Genomic DNA, 18,042 nt, shown 5'->3' on the forward strand with positions numbered 1-18,042 from the left:
AAAAAACTGGCAACCTTTTTCTTTTTCTGTTTCCATCATCTGACACATTCTTGGTTTCATAATTTTTCAGGGTTTTGATTGAGTTAATTCTTTCAATTATATCCTTTTTTTTTTTCCTTTTTTTTTCTTTTTTTTTTCTTTTTTTTTCAGAAATTTCTTTCTGTTGTGTCATCTGCATATTGTCTTTTCCCAAAAAGCAAAATATCGGACAATGGCATTTGATGATGGCATTGATGTTACAGCCAAATTACTGTGATTTGCTTTACCAACTGAAAAGATAATAAATAGTAAATTGAGAGCTGATGAGATTATCCAAGTAAATTGGCTGCATTAATATATGTTGAATATATAAAAGTAATTCATGTGGAAGTCAAGTTTGGAAGTAGACTTGGTTCAAAAGAAACTAGATCTTTATATATTGTCTGCTTAATAAAGGTACCCATTTGTTTTATTTTGGATGGGCATACTTCCTTGCCATGTTCCTAGAGACATGGATTGTGGACTGTAAATGTCATAAAATGCCTGAAATCCTACTAGTTCATGGAGATTTCTTCTTCTTTAAGAGACTTAACTTTGATTCTACTACCTTTCGCCTGAATACTGAAGAAGCGTTATCATATGCAAATATCCTCCTAATAATATATATATTTTTTCATTATGTGCTCACTGTATTCTTTTTGCTATTAATCTGAAAAATTTAAGAATAAGTGTCCTTCAAACATCACTTGGAACTGGATTAGGAGCAAAGATCTGTGACCCTTAGTATCAATTTCTAAACAATTCTTGAAGAAGAAAGGAAAAAATCTAGCAGTTTATCTTTTAGCTTTTCTTCAGATACCCTAACATTCTGGATTTATTACATTCAGATCTGCTTTTAGTTTCTGTCAGGTTAGATTTAGCATGTTCTTTAGCATATGCCTTTAAGCAGGGAAAATTTCTGCTTGATATTCTCCGTCTTCATTAATTCATCCTGTTATGGGCTCCAAAGAGTAGTCATTGAAGATGACAGTCAGTTGAATGATATTCACAGTGATCGTGACTTTACTGTATTATGCAACAACTTTTTCTCAGCATAACCACCATAGTCACCATGTGGGGTGGCAGAGGTTCTTAATCAGTTTTTATCAGTTGAAGAACCGCTATCAGTCAAATAGCTGCTTACTGAAGTTTCAGATATTCCAAGATGGCTTTCCTTTTGGCAAATGAAGTATTATTTATAAAGTAGACCAGACAAAAAAATAGTAAAGGCTAGAGTTGGTAATTAAATGGGAAAAAAAGATGGGAAATAACAAGTGAATCTGAAGTTTTTGTGTGACATTTTCCTGGTATTTTTGTAGACTCTACTGTTGCGGTCTCTCTAATATATTGATAGTGTTAGACAAAAACAAACCTGCCACTTACCTGCTGAGGACTCATATCTTAAAGTTGTCAAGAGCATCACAGGCAGCAATGCATTACTGCATATATTGGAAGGAGACCACCAGCACACAACAAGTTTTAGGGCCTGAAGTTACATTTATAAAGCTTGACTGAAATGCCTTCTCTTTTGAATGTTGCTTTTATATTTCTTCGCTTACTAATTTGGCTATGATTAACTGATTTATTTATTCCAGAGGATAAATATGTGGAGCAGTCTGGCAGTTGACCTGTCACAGCTTTGACTAGAGAGAATGTCAATTAGAAAGATAAATTGCTGCAAAACCAATATATGTATCTCATTTTTCACACTTTTCTTATTTACTGTTTTCACCTCCAATCTCTTTTCCGTGTTCCTTGGTGTTATAACCAGAATGTGATTTATGGTCATATATCTTTTTTTAAAGGCAAATAAAGGAAACTTTGGGAATCATATGACTTTGTATCCTATTGAAAATATCTTGTGTTTGTTTATTCTTTAATTGGTAGTAGGGTGATGGTTGGACCAGATGATCTTGGAAGTCTTTTCCAACCCTAATGATACTATGATTTCTAATTCTATGAATTAGAAAATAAAGGAATGCCTTTAAGATAGAATGCCAGCTGATTTAAAGCATAACGTTAACAAAATAAGCATACTGCAATATTTATTTTGGGACAGCCACAAAACTCAAACATACAAACCTCATAAAATACATATTCTACATGTATAAATTCACTGGCAAGAGCTCTAGCCACATAGCTCAAGTCCCAGAAAACAAAGGCAGAGACGATGAGAATGAAGAACCACCCAGTGTAGAAGTTCAGGTTCTAGACCATCTAAGGAACCTGAAGTCCATGGGACCTGATGAGATGCATCTGCAGGTCCTGAGGGAACGGGTGAAGTTGCTAAGACACTGCCCATCATATCTGAGAAGTCGTGGCAGTCCAGTGAAGTTCCCACTGACTGGAAGAGGACAAACATAACCCCCATTTCTAAAAAGGAAAAAAAGGAAGACCCAGGGAACTACAGCCCAGTCAAGCCCATGGCAAGATCATGGAGCTGATCCTCCGGGAAGCTATGCTAAGGCACATGGAAGAAGAATAGGAAGGGGATTGGTGATAGCCAACATGGCCTCAATAAGGCCAAATCATGCCTGACATATCTGGTGACCATCTACAATGGGGTTACAGCACTGGTGGATAGGGGAAAAGCAACTGACATCATCTACCTGGACTTGTGCAAAACATTTGACACTGCTGTCCCGCATGATATCCTTGTATCTAAATTGGAGAGACATGGATTTGATGGATAGACCACTTTGTGGGTAAGGAATTGGATGGATGGTTGTACTCAAAGAGTTGTGGTCAATGGCTTAATGTCTAAGTGGAAATCAGTGATGAGTGGCATTCCTCAGGGAACTGGGACTGGCACTATTAACATCTTGTCAGCAACATAGGCAGTGGGATAGAGTGCACCCTCATCAAGTTTTCCAATGACACCAAGCTGTGTGGTGAAGTCAACATGCTGGAGAGAAGAAATGCCATCCAGAAGGATTTTGACAGGCTTGAGAGGTGGACCTGTGCAAACCTCACGGGGTTCAACGAGGCCAAGTGCCAAGGTCCTGCATGAGCTGGAGCAATCCTAAGCACAAATATAGACTGGGTGGAAAAAAAATCAAGAGCAGCCCTAAGAAGAAGGATCTGGGGGTGTTGTTTGATGAGAAGCTCAACATGAGCTGGCAACGTGTGCTTGCAGCCCAGAAAGCCAGCCATATCCTGGGCTGCATCAAAAGAAGCATTGACAGAAGGTTGAGGGAAGACCCTTCCACTCAGGTATCATGAGATCCCATGTGGGGTACTGCATTCAGCTCTGGGGCCCCCAGCAAAAGAAGGGCATGGACCTGTTGGAGCAAGTCCAGAGGAGGGCCACAAAAATGATCAAAGGGCTGGAGCACCTCTCCTGTGAAGAGAGGCTGAGAGAATTGGGCTTGTTCAACCTGGAGAAGAGAGGCTCCAGGGAGACCATATTGCAGCCTTCCAGTACCTAAAGGGGGCCTACAGGAAAGCTGGGGAGGGACGCTTCGCCAGGGAGTGCAGTGACAGGACAAGGTTTTAAACTAAAAGAGGGGAGATTTAGATTATATATATGGAAGAAATTCTTCACTCAGAAGGTGGTGAGGCACTAGAACAGGTTGCCCAGAGAAGCTGTGGATGCCCCATTCCTGGAGGTGTTCAAGACCAGATTGGATGAGGCCCTGGGCAACCTGATCTGGTGGATGTCATCCCTGTCCATGGCAGGGGGGTTCGAACTGGATGATCTTGAAGGTTCCTTCCAACCCGAGCCATTCTATGATTTTTTGATTCTATATGTAACTGATTTATCATTATGCTGAAATGACAATGCAACAGTTATATGAAATGAGATGGATTTTAAGTTCATGCAGAAGAAAGAGAAGGGAAGCAGGTAGCACCTCCATTTAAGTAGCTATTGTGGAACAGTAAGTTTGTTTTGATATCCCAAGGTTAAAATATGACCAAGAATGATGATTGCCTAGTGGCAGTAAATCAAAAGCTATTGACAGTACCACTTAATTGCACGCTTCTCCTGTGAGCCATTGCTGACATAAAAAGGAGTTATAGGAATCATAATTTCATTACCTTTAATTTCTGTCCAAAGCATTTTTATGAAGCAGACTATGAGTCTGTGTATACACTACATATTAGTAAGACATACAATGATTTATTTTTTTGGAACTTTTTTTTTTCTTTTTTTTTCTGTTAGCCTTGGAACTGTGAATTATTCATTTGAGTAAAATGTTTTATTCCAAAGTTAGATCTACAGAAATTAAGTAAGAAAGAAAAGTTATAAATAAATGTGCAAATTTGAGCCTCAGAATAAATGCAAAGCTGTGGTAGTGGAGGCAGTGGGATTCATTTCAGCATCTTTCTGCCTAAAAGTTAGACATCAACTTTAAGGTGTTAAATCTAGGTTTCTTCTGTAGTCAGTGAAAAATGATTCCACATCTTAGTGACTTATATTAGATTGTGACCAGTGTCCCTGAAAATGTTTTTCTCCCAGATGACCATTGAGGGAGCTGGACAGCCCCTTTAACCAACTAACTTAAACTAACTTCTGGAAACTGAAGTTGAGTGAGGCACAGCCAAATATTGGAATAGTTATCGCTACTAGTTTTTGCTGGTATTAATAACTAATTATATTAAATATGTGTCCATAGTAGCGGTAAAATACTACTAGTAATAATTTTTATTTTTAAAGGTACTTATTTTTCAAAAAAAGAGAATGAGTGATTTATAATAGAATTCAGTGGAAGAAGATATGTAATCAGTAATAGTCATTGTATACATGTATTTTTTGCAGATGGGTTCGTCTACACATACCTCTCGTTAATCCTACACGTGAAACTTTGGAATTAGAAATTGCTAACAGCAATCCTAGCAATTTTTCAACTGAGACTGATCCAAAACATCCTGTAAGTAGACTAGAAAAAATATCTGAAAAGATTTTTGTGCTTTCACAAAAGTAATACAAGAAAATTTTTTCTTCACAGTATATTGAATTGTTTATCATACCTTAGATTTAGGATACACATCATAATCTCAAGGGTTAGAGGTGATATAGATATGTATTCTAGAGATTTTATAGTTTAAGGACGAAGACAATTAAACTTAAAACATTCAAGTTGTTGTATAGATTCTTTTTTTCCTGGAATGCTTTGTAGAATGGTTTTGAGGAATACTGCAGTGTCATTTGAAAATAATAAGCAAGGAGGTATTTGAAGGAGATACTGTAAACAAATCAACTGTATTATAAGCTTTCCAAGTTTTTAAGAATCAACAGGATAATCAACAGGATAAATATTTAGGTAAGCAGGTAAAATGCTAATGTAAAATAAGACATATAAGAATATCTCATAGTTGTGGTGGTTATAGACATCTTGCAGGATCTCTGAATAAGGATTTGATCAGTTTAACCCCAAGGAAGCTTCAAGCAAATATCTGGAATCATTTTATTCTCTAAACTCACGTTTACCCTAAGACTGTTTTCTACTGAGAAAATCTTCAGCCTATAACTATTATGTACATTTTCCTCCTCCATTACAAAAGCTCTTCCCTATTGTTGCCTAACATCTTTGTCCCTTCAAGGAATAACTAAGAGTTTTATAGATGGACTGAATTTTCATATTTTCATTGAGACTGGCTAGAATTCTAGGTGGTCAGGATCCTAAACCTTGAAAATTTATTATTGACCATTGATTACAGGTTAGTAGTTGCCAGTAATTTTACTGGTTGTGTTTCCAGAGGAAACATAAAGGTCCTTCAAAGAACTCTTTGAATGTTATTAAAAATTAATTATATTAAATGTATGTCCTTTTTATGATGGGGAGATGAGAAAAGGGAGGACAGATGAGTGGAAACCCTTATGAAAGGGAATATGGGAACCTCTTATTGAGTATGCATATAGAACCTATGTGAAAAAGGAAAATAAAGGAACCTGCTTTGGAAGAGAAAGAAATGCAATTACACCTTTTCTAGATGTAAGCATTCTATCTTTAAGGAAGATGATAGGGAAGATGAGGGAGGGCATATACAAGAGCTGGTTTATTTGTGCAAACTAGCATAAGGATCACAGAAATCACAGGGGATTATTGTAATAAGGTCCTGAAATAAAGCTGAGAAGCTAATGGATTGTACGGGAGAAATAGAGTAATGCTATAAAGTTGTAATATGTGTATTTTTGGCTTTCAGCCTCAAATATAGTAGTACAACTAGACCAAATTTTCTTAAAAGGGGCTTTATAGATTACAGCTAAAGGTGATCATATGTTGAATTGCCCTATATTTTGCATAGATAGTATTACATGGTATTACATTAAATTAAATGTATAAAACGTGAAGTGTTTATTTTACTCCATCTTTTACGTCATGCATATTAACACATCTTCATACATTACGTTAAACTTGTCAAGTGATATTACTAATCATTTCATCAATTGGCATTTGAAGTCAGAGCTAAGAAGCATAATGGATGAGAACTGTATTAATCAAGAAGGAGTATTATACATGTCACGTTTAGGTCATTTGCACAGAAGTGGATTAGATTTAATTATAGTGACTTTTGATTCTTTCAGATTGCATGTGACCTTGTTCAGGAAATTAAAAAATGATGTCTTCCACATTCAGCTTTCTTAATTTATTATCAGCGATTTATGTATCATCAACAACTACATTACATTGTTTAAGAAAAGGCACATTCAACACTAAGTACAGTAATTTTCTTTATTTCTTTCATAATAAATATAGTTTTCATATTTATGAAAGTCATACTTAGGACTTTTTTCAGTCATAAATATAGTTTATGCATTGAATTCTGAAATGTTGTTTGTGAATTACAGTTCTTCCAGTTAAAGAATAGCTTTCGACAACTAGCTCTAAGCAGCTACCTAATATTTATTCTGTGTATCTGTCTTTTTTACCTTGTTTTATTCCATTGCATATCTATATTTGGAGAGCTATTATGATTTCTTTCACAGTTTTGATGACAAAGGCAGAGGTGGGCTTTAAATACCTCCTTCCTCCCCGAATATGTTGCATCCTAGGTTTAGTCCCTCCATACAGCACTGCATCAAACTTCCCAAAGATTATTGCTTTTTCTTATGAACTGTAACCTGTGTTTCAGTTATTTATATAAATGCATAAATAGATCATGGTATCTTTTGTGGATCTATCATGTGGATCTTTTTACTTTTGGTCCTGTTTCAACTTCTTTGTGATATGTGGAAGAAGTTTCCTATCTTAATTATTCAAGTTCCCATCTTTCTTTAAAGCAAATATGCTTAATTGTCAACAGAAAAATTCTGAGGCTAAGCTAATTTCAGGGATCCTCAGCTGAAACACAGCCATAAAGAGCAAATTGTTAGAAAAATAGATGAAAGATGGGATTGTCCAACAGGTAATTTGTGAAGAGAATGAGTAGAGTAATTTTTGAATTCTGCATATTCTAAATCAGTACTTTTAGTGTTTCATATAATTCTCCATATTTATTGTTATGTCATCTATGATGTAGACTGGGCTATCAGTCAGGAAATATTTCAAAATGACATCATCAGCCCCTAAGCTATATTAGATGAACCAAATTCAAAAGAAGTATATGAGAAAATTTTATCTTTCCTAGAGTTGTCTAAAATGTTAACCATATTTTGACTCATATTTAGCATTTAAACAAATTTGAATACCATATTTATCACACTTCCACATGTGTCTCTGCCTTTTTAGTTTCAGCCTGAAACAGAATGCATTACTGAAATACCACAAGGGATTATTTCTATAAATCTGATTCAATTTCAAGTGCTGACTTCATTAATAATAGGTTTTCCTGAGGTCCAGTTGAATTATGCTCAAATATTCCTGAACTTCTGGGTGCTTAATGAAGTCTAAATGAAATTTGAAAGCTTTTGGTCTCTCGTCAGCTGAACATAAATTAGAGGCAGCTCCATTAACTTCTTTGTAAACTGATTAATCTGGAAAAAAAAAAAGTATCTTTTTAGTAGCTTTGCAATTAAAGCTTAAAAAGCTCTACATGCATTATAGCATCCTGATTGTCTAAAATACATATATATATATACTTTTTTTCCCCTTCCTGTCATCTATACTCTGTATAGTTTAGTGAGTGAACTCCCAGAAGTTTGCAGAAAAGTTCTTACCTTGTTTCTAATTATTGGCCATTTTGAGTTTCTAGAGAAACTGCCATTGAGTTGTTGGTTTTGGGGTTTCTTTTCTAACTGCATCTATCTTCTCTGTCTAGAGGAGAAGGATTCATGTGCATCATTTAACAGATGAATATTCTCAGTTATCACTAATGCTGTATTCCTCAACTTACTTCTCTCTGTATATTTATAAATACGTGCAAATCAATTTTATATGTATGTATATTATATTTATGCACACATATTTCTGATGTAACTTAAATGTATAAAGAACTCTTACAACTGTGAATATCTACATTGCCAAAATCAAACATGCTTTCACTGTAAGTCTTTGGCTTGCTATTCTGCTAACATGACTAACCTAAACCCTTTGCATAAAGCTTTCGAGAATACTGCCTTTCATGCTGATCAGCTAAGAAACACAATTTTTATTGAGGAAAAGTAGCTTGATAAAAGAGGGCTGGCAGAGAAGAGTGCAGTCTCAAAGTTTCTACGTGCAAGCCTTATTAGTTTGTTAGTGACTGGGAGCATTGTTTTGTCGAGTAGAGAATTAACTTCTATATTTAAGGAAAATTCCCCTCCTTTACTGGATTTATAACAGGAATATTGCATGCGTAGTTGCTCAGTTTTTCCAATTCAGTTTCTGTATTTGAATAGTTGTATATGAGATCTTATGAAGAGTTCCCTTTCACAGGAGTATCTTAGCAGACACTTGTTTGTGTAAACAAAATGAAAGGCAGGGGATGGGATAACTTCAGCATATTTGATTGGATGAATGTTTCAAAGTATGGCCTTCTTGAAACATGTTAACACTAAATGTTGTTAACGTTATTTCTCTATTCTAGATTTTAAATCCATTTACCCTGTATTTCTGTATTTTTTAGTAGAAAGTTCTTTTTTTTTTTTTTACCCATCTGTTCATTTGAAATCAAGTTGCTTTCTTGATACAGTAAGACATTATGCTGTGTAATATAAAACAATTTTTTGAAACATCTATAAGAAATAAAGTTCTTTTCTGCTTTCAAAGCAGGTAGTCTGCTGGATGATCATAACTCCAATGTATTGATTATTTGGATTCATTTTGGCAGTGCATTTTCTGTATAATGATAATATGTCAAGTAATGCTTATTGAAAATGGAATTCCAGTCTGTTTTCATCTTTATAGATTTATTATTCCAAATAATATACATCTCTTAGTGAAATTACTATTTAAAAATTACAGTTTTAATTTAATCATGTATTGTTATACTGTGACAACCTGTAATTACCTTGTTTTTTAATTTTCTTCAAAAGTATTTGGGAGGGGTTACTCATTAGTGTTCTTTCTCCTTTTATAATTTTGCATTTGATAAGTATGGCTGGTTGGGTGAGGCAAAAAGGTCTTTGGATATTGAGCAGGCACAGGAACTGACTGCAAAATGAGCTGTTCAGGATCCTTTCAGATGATGAGCAGCTAAATGAACCCTGGGCCCCCATCGCTTCCCTTGGCAGGGCAGACGGGAATGGGGATGGTTTGTAGGAGGTGTCTTTCCTTTCCAGACTGTTATTTTGGGTAATACAGAAGGCTTGCAAAGGTGACAGGGAGAGGATGGTAGAAATTGGTGGCAAAGGCATTTTCAAGTTATCACCCACCTACAGGATGTATGAGTTTTTATGAATTGTGGGTGAGGCTGAGCTCCCTGTATGGGAAGTGCAGGTGCTGTGACAGTGGAGTGGGATAGGGCTCAAAGTAGTGAGCATCATACTCTCTGTGAGACGCGTGAACTTACAGTTTCAGAAATGCTCATTTTCATGCAGTGGAAACTGTAAAATTATGGTAAAAATATATACGTATATATACATTACCCCTTCTCCTACCGTTGCTCTCCAAAATATTTAATGTATTCAAACTAAAAATCCATTATAATTATTTTAAAACAGATAAATTATTTAAAAACATGTCCCTCCAAAGAGAAAAATAACAATTTGACCTTTATTAATTGTCAGTTATACTCATTTTATAAAATACAGCCAGTGTCCGTAATTCCAATCACTCATCTTTTATATCATCTTACACATAAACATTTAAAATATATATGATATTAAAAGCCCAGCAGGTTTTTTTTTTTTGTTGTTGTTGTTACAAAAAATAAGCACGGAAGTCGTGAATTTGTCAACATAGAAATTATTCACAAGTCTATTCTTTCACTGCTTATCTAGTTCATCAAAATATCTATGACCCCACTGTAGTCAGCTACTTTGCTTTTCCATGTGTAATTGGGACTCAAGTAGTGTACTTCAGAAGAAGAGAAAGCTAGGAACATCATTTACAATGTTAGTTTAGATAAAGGTAAAAGGAAGAGAGGCAAAGCACTAGTTTATTAAACTTGCCATGTATTTGACCTATAAGGCAGTTTGTTTTTGGAGGTCAGAGTGATAACCTTTTAGCATCATCAGTATGCTCAGACACCAAAGCCATCTTCAACTGGTATTTGTAAGAGCTGCTGCCCATGTCCTTGGAGCAATCAGTAACACCAGCTCTGCAGTTTCTAGGAAAAAGACAAACGTGCAGTAACTTCTACTAAGATTGTTTACTGCAGTACACTTGCTGCCTTAGCAGCCAATGGATGTTGAGAGTAGAGAATGTATCATATGGAACACATTAATCACATAAACATCAACACTGTTGATATAGAGCACAAAACAGAAACTGACTCAAAAAAAAATATTTTTTCCCCCCTCTCTTTCCTTTGCTTCTTTCTTGCATTTTTACAGCTGATTGTTGCTCCTCATTCCACCACTGAAGTACCCGTGCAATTCTGTCCATCTACCCTTGGAAGAGGAAATCACAAGGCATCAATAACCTTCAAATGTTCACAGGTATGGTACTATATTTGCTGCCCACAACACATGGAATTCAGATTGGATAATGTTTTTAATAGGCATGTAAGGGTTTCAAGATTAAGGTCAAGTTGAAATTTAATTGCTGGATACATAATTAAAGAGCAAATGTAAAGACGTTCTATTTACTATTTTAAATTTTGAGGTAATGGACTAGGAGCTAGAATAAGTAATGAATACCTTTAGTTTTCTTGGTAACCAGACAGTTCCGCTGTTTTTAATGCCATAACACTAGCATTTCCTAGCATTGTCTCCTCTGAAATTTAATTTCTTGATGTTTTTCCAAAATTTTGAATTGTTTCAGTCTGATCTGAACTTTGAAAGGTTGTATACTTGAAAAAGTTGCTTCTTCAGTTTAGTTAAAAATGCTTTTTACTTTGAGATTTTAGAATAGTTGACTTTTTTTTATTATTGTTATTTTATTTGTCTTTGAATTTTCCCAATTTTTAATGAAGAATACTAAACGAAGAATAAAGTCATCAACATGACCTACTAGTTGACTGAAAATTGCATCTGGAAACAAAAGGAAAACTGATAATATGATGTAAATGTCAATATTTCTTCACACAAGCTCTGGTTGAGTGAATCATTTCTTTATTCTTGTTGGATGCTCAGATACCTTAATAGATTACTGACCCATGAATTATTCCAATTGAGGGCTACCAGAAGTTTTCAGTAGTGTTTTAAGTAACACTGCAAACGCAAATATTCTTTTATGTGAGGAAAAGAAATAGTGAAGGAATTGATGTAGCAATTTCTTTTACGTTATAGTATTTCTGAAAGACAGATTATTCGTAGGTAGTGTTAGCACAGCATTTATTTTCAGGATAACTCCTCTTAAATACTTAATAAGTATAAAAACAAGATGCCAGCAATTGCCATGTGAATAGTGTATGCCCCACAACAGTTCAAGAGGATGGAATGCCATTGTCTTGCCTGAATCATAATGGTACACAGAAGTCTTATCTCTATATTAAAAAATAATAATTCTTCACAAAATACAGAATCAATGAAACATTCAAATAATTCATTTAAACCTTTCAGGTACAAATTGAGCCCTATCACCTGAATCTTGTCATTCTGTGCATATCCTTTCAAGTAATGGCAAATCTCATTTTTTTTATCTGCAGTGAAGTTCAGTCAGTATTTCATCCTTCTAGTTGTTTCATCCAAACCCATTTTACTTTTTCAATATATTGGTATAACCTTTGTAATTTTGAGTGCTCTTTTTATGCTTGAGTCTTTTGAATTTTGTACATTTACATTCATTTTTACTGCTACAGTCCTACTAAATTCATCCCAGACTATTTTTGCTTGCTAATTGTTATACTGATAACTGACAGTGAATATTTGCAAAGGTACGACTGACGCTACTAATGAAGACTTAAAGAATGTTTCTTGTCAGTGATGGATGTCTCAAACAACTTTTTACCTACAAAATACCCCAATATCCATCTCTTTCTCTTGATTTCTCTGATTAAATATATCTGAATGGATACTTAAGCCATCTGATAGCTAAATAGCTGACTAATCAAAAATCAGTTAATGACAGCACTTACAGTTTCTGGTTTCTGACTGTGCTCTTTGCTGAACTGAGAGAAACTGCTCTGTGCTATTACCTGCTTCATTTTTTTTTTTTTTTTTCTGGTTTGAAGCTGCATGAAGAGCTCTTCACAAAATGAATTTGAGTTTTGCTCTAATCATTGTGCTGTACTTTGTGAAATCTGAAATTAACTTTGTTGGGACAGCAGAACAGAAATATCAGCCTTAACATAACCCATGCTTAGAGTTCTAATGTATTTCTTTTATTCTATTCTCTTAATGCATCCCTAGCACTCAGGTGTAGTGTAGAGAATTTAATAGTAGTAAGTAGTATTAAAGAGAAGCTTAGTGCACTAGTCCAGTGCACTAGTGAGACTGCACCATGAATATTGTGTTCAGTTTGGGGCCCCTCACTACAAGAAGGATATTGAGTTGCTCAAGCATGTACAGAGAAGAGCAATGAGGCTGGCGAAGGGATTAGAGAACAAGACTTAGAGGAGTGACTGAGGGAACTGGGGTTGTTTAGTTAGGAGAATATGAGGCTGAGGGGGAGACCTCATAACTTTCTACAACTACCTGAGAGGAAGTTGCAGAGAGAAGGGTGTTGGCCTCTTTTCTCAGGCGACGAGTGACAGAATCTGACAAATCAGTCTCAAGTTGCACCAGGAGAGGTTTAAATTGGACGTTAGAAATAATTTATTCATGGAGGGGGTGGTTAAGTGTTGGAGTGGGCTGCCCAGGAAAGTGGTGAAGTCCCCATCCCTACAGGTATGTAAGAGACTTGTGGACGTGGCGCTCAGGGACATAGGTTAGTTATGGGACTTGATAGTTCAGGATGATGGTTGGATTTGATGACCTTCCTAGATTCCTTCCTAAGATTCTGTGACATGCAATTTTGCTGTCCAACGCTATTTTCTGAATACATGATATCTCATTTTATTTATCGCTGTTTATACTGAAAAGTCTCAATGGATTAGCCACCTTTTACAGTATTTCCAGTTTTGTTGTTAGGTTTTACATTCTGTCTCTTACAGATCTTCCTTATTTTTTCAGACAGGCTATGTAGAAGTAAATGCAATATTGAAGATAACAAAAATAGTGTCTTGATTTTATTTATAGTCCTCTGTTCTCCTTGTGGTGCATAACTTTTTAAATGATAGTGAACAAAACTGATCGAAGGATCACTTTGGGCAGTTTGTAGTTAGATTTTAGTCTATATAGTTCTATAAAGACAGCATCAGGAATCTACAAATTAAACATTTACCTTAAAATAATGGTAGTATCTCTACATTTGCCATTCACTTTTAAAGGTTCCATAATGAGTGGCATTACTAATGTCAATCTTTATAATCTTGAAAGAGCAAATCTGGGGCAGGCAGCTCTTTACTGCCATGCTGAAAATTTGATGAAAATTAACACCTCAGTTTAATTTTCTCTATATGTTTATTATTATATATTTTTTAATGCTCTGTGGTGATATTCTATATCCACCAGTTCTTTCCAATCCTCTTGATTCTTCTCAGTATAGTTGTTAATGTTCCTTCTTACCTTTGGAGTAACAATTGTAGCTCTTTGATGATTGTATTGCTGCCCCATCAATTAATTATTTGCCTTCATTTTGTGTCTTCTCAAGAGGACTTCTCACTTAATCTCTTTTCAGATTCTAATATACATGCTTTGAGTTGCCTTCTTGCAATCACCCACATGTTTGCATTCACTACACTGGGAGCTCTGAGTAGCATGAAAGTTACATACAAAAAGGGGATGTGAACATCTCCCAAACTCCCATATGAAAAGCCTTGAACAGTGGAACTATTGATTCCCAGATAGCGATATTTAGAGTACATAATAGCTTGAGGGAATAAGAAAGAATGAAAGCATTAAACAGCACTTCACTCACAAGAGCAAAGAGACATAGAACACTAGAAGAAAGAAATAGGCAATTTCCCTTAAAATTTGTAGGTCTGACTGGTGAAATAATAAATAATGACACAGTTTTCATCCACAGCTTATAGAATGGATATTTTACCTGTTGGGGACTGGTCTTCCTCCTCAGTTGATGGAACCAACTAGCATAAGTGCGTGCATTTTCCAGGGTTCTTCTGTCATCATATCCTTCAAAAATCCAACTTCTGAAAATGTTCTGGTAGATGTCATGCTAACAGGTACAGTATTGTTTTTGGGTGGGGGGAGGAACTTAAGCTCCTTCATTGCATTAAAAGTGTGGGTGGGATATGATTACATTTGACTTATTCCATTTCTAGGAAACAAGGATATTGTGTATCATTCACATCCACCCTGAAAAGCTATACAGACTATGCTGTGGAAACTGAGAAAGAACATAAACCTCTAAAACCCGTTCATAGTAGACCACTTCCATCATAAAAACTCATGTGTACATGCAGCTGGTTGTTTACTCTAAACTGCACTGGAACATTTAGGCAATAGGAGTCGAGTCTCCTGGGGTGTATTTTGGGAGCTCTATGTCTAAGACAAATAGCTAATATTTTGTTTCAGTTTTGTTCCTCAGGTGTTTCCCAAAATATTTTTTCAGATTACAGGCAGTTAAAGAAGTTCATAAGAGCAAAACATTTCAGGTTACTTCTGATTGAGGTTCCAAGCAAGTATGTTTCAGAAATAATTTTAAACATACTTCAAGAAATAATATAAGATCCAGAATTAACAAATATAATTAAGTCACTGTCCATACTGAGATTTCACAAATGGTGTAGAAATCAAGTTCAAAGTCCCAGATTCTATCTCAAGACTAGATTTGTCTTTCAGTGAAGCAGAGAGCTTTAGAATGTTCCCTGAATCTCCACGTGGTCCAACATAATACGTAGCATCATAAAACAAGTGCTAAAGCATTTCTTAGCATCTGCATATAACAAAAATCAAAGATACACCTTTCAGCAGCCACTTTTCAGCAAAATCAAACATATACAAATGTAAGCTTTAAGCCAGGTTTACACAGTCATGCTCTGATTTGGTGTTTGTGGTGCATAGACAAAGGGAAGAAACAGGATTTTTACAAACGTAGATTCATATTTATTTGCTGCAATGAATTAATGCTTTTTAATAAATTACAACTTCTGAGATATGAATTAGAAATACACAGACTTGTGAAAATTGAACAATACCATACATGAAAAAATTTGAGAGCATTTCTCGTATCTGCTAGTGAAGTAAACTTCTATAAAGTCACCGCCATGTAAAGTCTCCCTTCAACAGCATTCATAGACATCTGGTTGTCTCGTATAAGCTCATCACAGTCAGCATTTTTGTTTGTTCTATGATTCTGAGAACAACAACAACAAAAACCTTCTCAGTGATCTCCTGAGAATTCAGTATAAAATTTTCAGGACTATCATTTTGAATAGATTGTTTCCAAAAGTCTATTGCTACGCTTGCTTTCTTGTTGATCCCTAGGTTTAGTTCTGCAATGATCACTTAATTTTATTAGATTTTTACCATATATTGTATAATATCTGTAGGGTAATACCACAGGATATCACAAAACTTAAGCTGAAAAACAGATAAAGCAACAGTTGGCACTTGGGCTATTAGCTGTTACAGCTAAAATAGTTCAAGTCCAGACAAGGTGGGAAAGTCTTGATGCTTTGCACTGAGTTAAAATTAAGTCCCATGGCTTGTTATTAGCAGTGCGAATACCATATTCACTGGACTAAACCTAAATGAGGTGGAATGAAGAACATGTTAAAAAAAAAAGTGAGTATAAAAGCACCATGAGAGTACCTAGCAAAAACATCAGGAAGGCCACAGCCCAGGTGTAGAGACTAACAGAAAGTAACAAGAAGAGGTTCTAAAGGTAGTTGCCTAACAAAATTTAAGAAAAATGCAGATGGGTCTATGGATGGATGTGGGGGAATCAACTAGTTACACAGTGCAGAAAATGCTGAAGTGTTTGATGTCCCCCCACCCCCCATTAAGATTTGCAAGCAAAAACTTCTCCCAAGGCAGCATGTATTGACATGGTTTGAAATGGAGACAGGTGCTCATCAGGAAGCTATGGGCTGTGGGCTACTTGTAGCAGCTGGATTCATTCAGATCCACAAGTCCAGATAAAATTCATAAAGTGATAAAAGAGTTGGCCAGTGTGATTGTGAGTGAAAATTCATGGTGATCAGGAGATATCCCTGATAAATAAAAAAGAGACATATTGTTCTCTTCTTTTAAAATTGTAGAAGCAACACTGAAGAAGTGGTGGGTTGATCAGCCTCACCTCAGCACCTGGTAGGGTCGTTAGACACATCCTCTTGCACTCTGTGCAGACCAATACAGTACATTTCCGAGCACATGAAAGTCAAGAAGATAATCAGGAGTAGTCAGATGGCTTTGTTAAGTGCAAATCATGACTGACTAACCTGATTGCCTTCTACATGGAAATGACTGATTATGCAGATGAAGGAGGAGCAGTGGATATAATATAACATGATTCAGTAAGACTTTTATCAGTGTTTCCTGTAGCACTCTCATTTGGAAGCTAAGGAAGTCCAGACTTAATGAACAGACTGCTGAGTAGGTTGAAAATGTGGATGAACAATTGGTCTCAACGGATAGCGATCAAAGGTTTGACAGTTAACTGCTGGCTGGTAATGAGTATAGTACCCCAGGGGTTGATCCTGGGGTCCATATTATTCAAAACCCTTATTAATGACCTGGATGAGCATAGAATCATAGAATGGCTTGGGTTGGAAGGAACCTTAAAGACCATCCAGTTCCAACCCCCCTGCCATAGACAGGGATGCCACCTACTAGATCGTGTTGCCCAGCGCCTCATCCAGCCTGGCCTTCAACACCTTCAGGGATGGAGCATCCACAGCTTCTCTGGGCAACCTGTTCCAGTGCCTCACCACTCTCTGAGTGAAGAATTTCCTCCTAAACTCTAATCTAAATCTCCCCTCTTTTAGTTTAAAACCATTACACCTTGTCCTGTCATTATCTGACTGAGCAAAAAGTTATCAGTCTTTTTTATAGGCCCCCTTTAAGTATTGAAAAGCTGCAGTAAGGTCACCCCAGAGCCTTCTCTTCTTCAGGCTGAAGAGTCCAAGCTCTCTCAGCCTTTCATCATAGGAGAGGTGCTCCAGCCCTCTGATCAACTTCGTGGCCCTCCTCTGGACCCATTCTAACAGCTCCACATCTTTCTGGTGCTGGGGGCCCCCAGATTTGGATGCAGTACTCCAAGTGGGGCCTCACAAGTGCAGAGCAGAGGGGTACAATCACCTCCCTCGACCTGAGTGCAATGTAAATTGGGGGAAGCGGCTGACATGATGAACGGTAGAGCTTCAGTCCAGAGGGACACTGATAAATTGTTGGAATATCTCTTTTTCTGATTGCTCTCATTTGTCAGCTCATGGGGCAGCTACACTGGGGCTGCTGAAGATACAGTATTATTTTTTTACACTGTTACTAATGCAATCTTCCTTCTAAAATGTTTACCTTTTGTATTTCTCTCATTCTATTTTCCCTTTGTGATT

The 18,042-nt window shown here is 36.2% G+C and overlaps 1 protein-coding gene across 1 annotated transcript in view; it reads left to right on the forward strand.

The window, feature by feature from the left end:
• CFAP47 (cilia and flagella associated protein 47) overlaps positions 1-18,042 on the forward strand; it is a 308,902-nt gene that overhangs the window by 221,129 nt on the left and 69,731 nt on the right. Inside the window, 3 exon segments of the mRNA XM_050712219.1 lie at positions 4,778-4,889; positions 10,877-10,981; positions 14,553-14,709. Of these exon segments, the coding sequence (XP_050568176.1) occupies positions 4,778-4,889; positions 10,877-10,981; positions 14,553-14,709 (374 nt within the window).

Source organism: Cygnus atratus, chromosome 1, assembly GCF_013377495.2.
Source record: "Cygnus atratus isolate AKBS03 ecotype Queensland, Australia chromosome 1, CAtr_DNAZoo_HiC_assembly, whole genome shotgun sequence".
Taxonomy (NCBI): domain Eukaryota; kingdom Metazoa; phylum Chordata; class Aves; order Anseriformes; family Anatidae; genus Cygnus; species Cygnus atratus.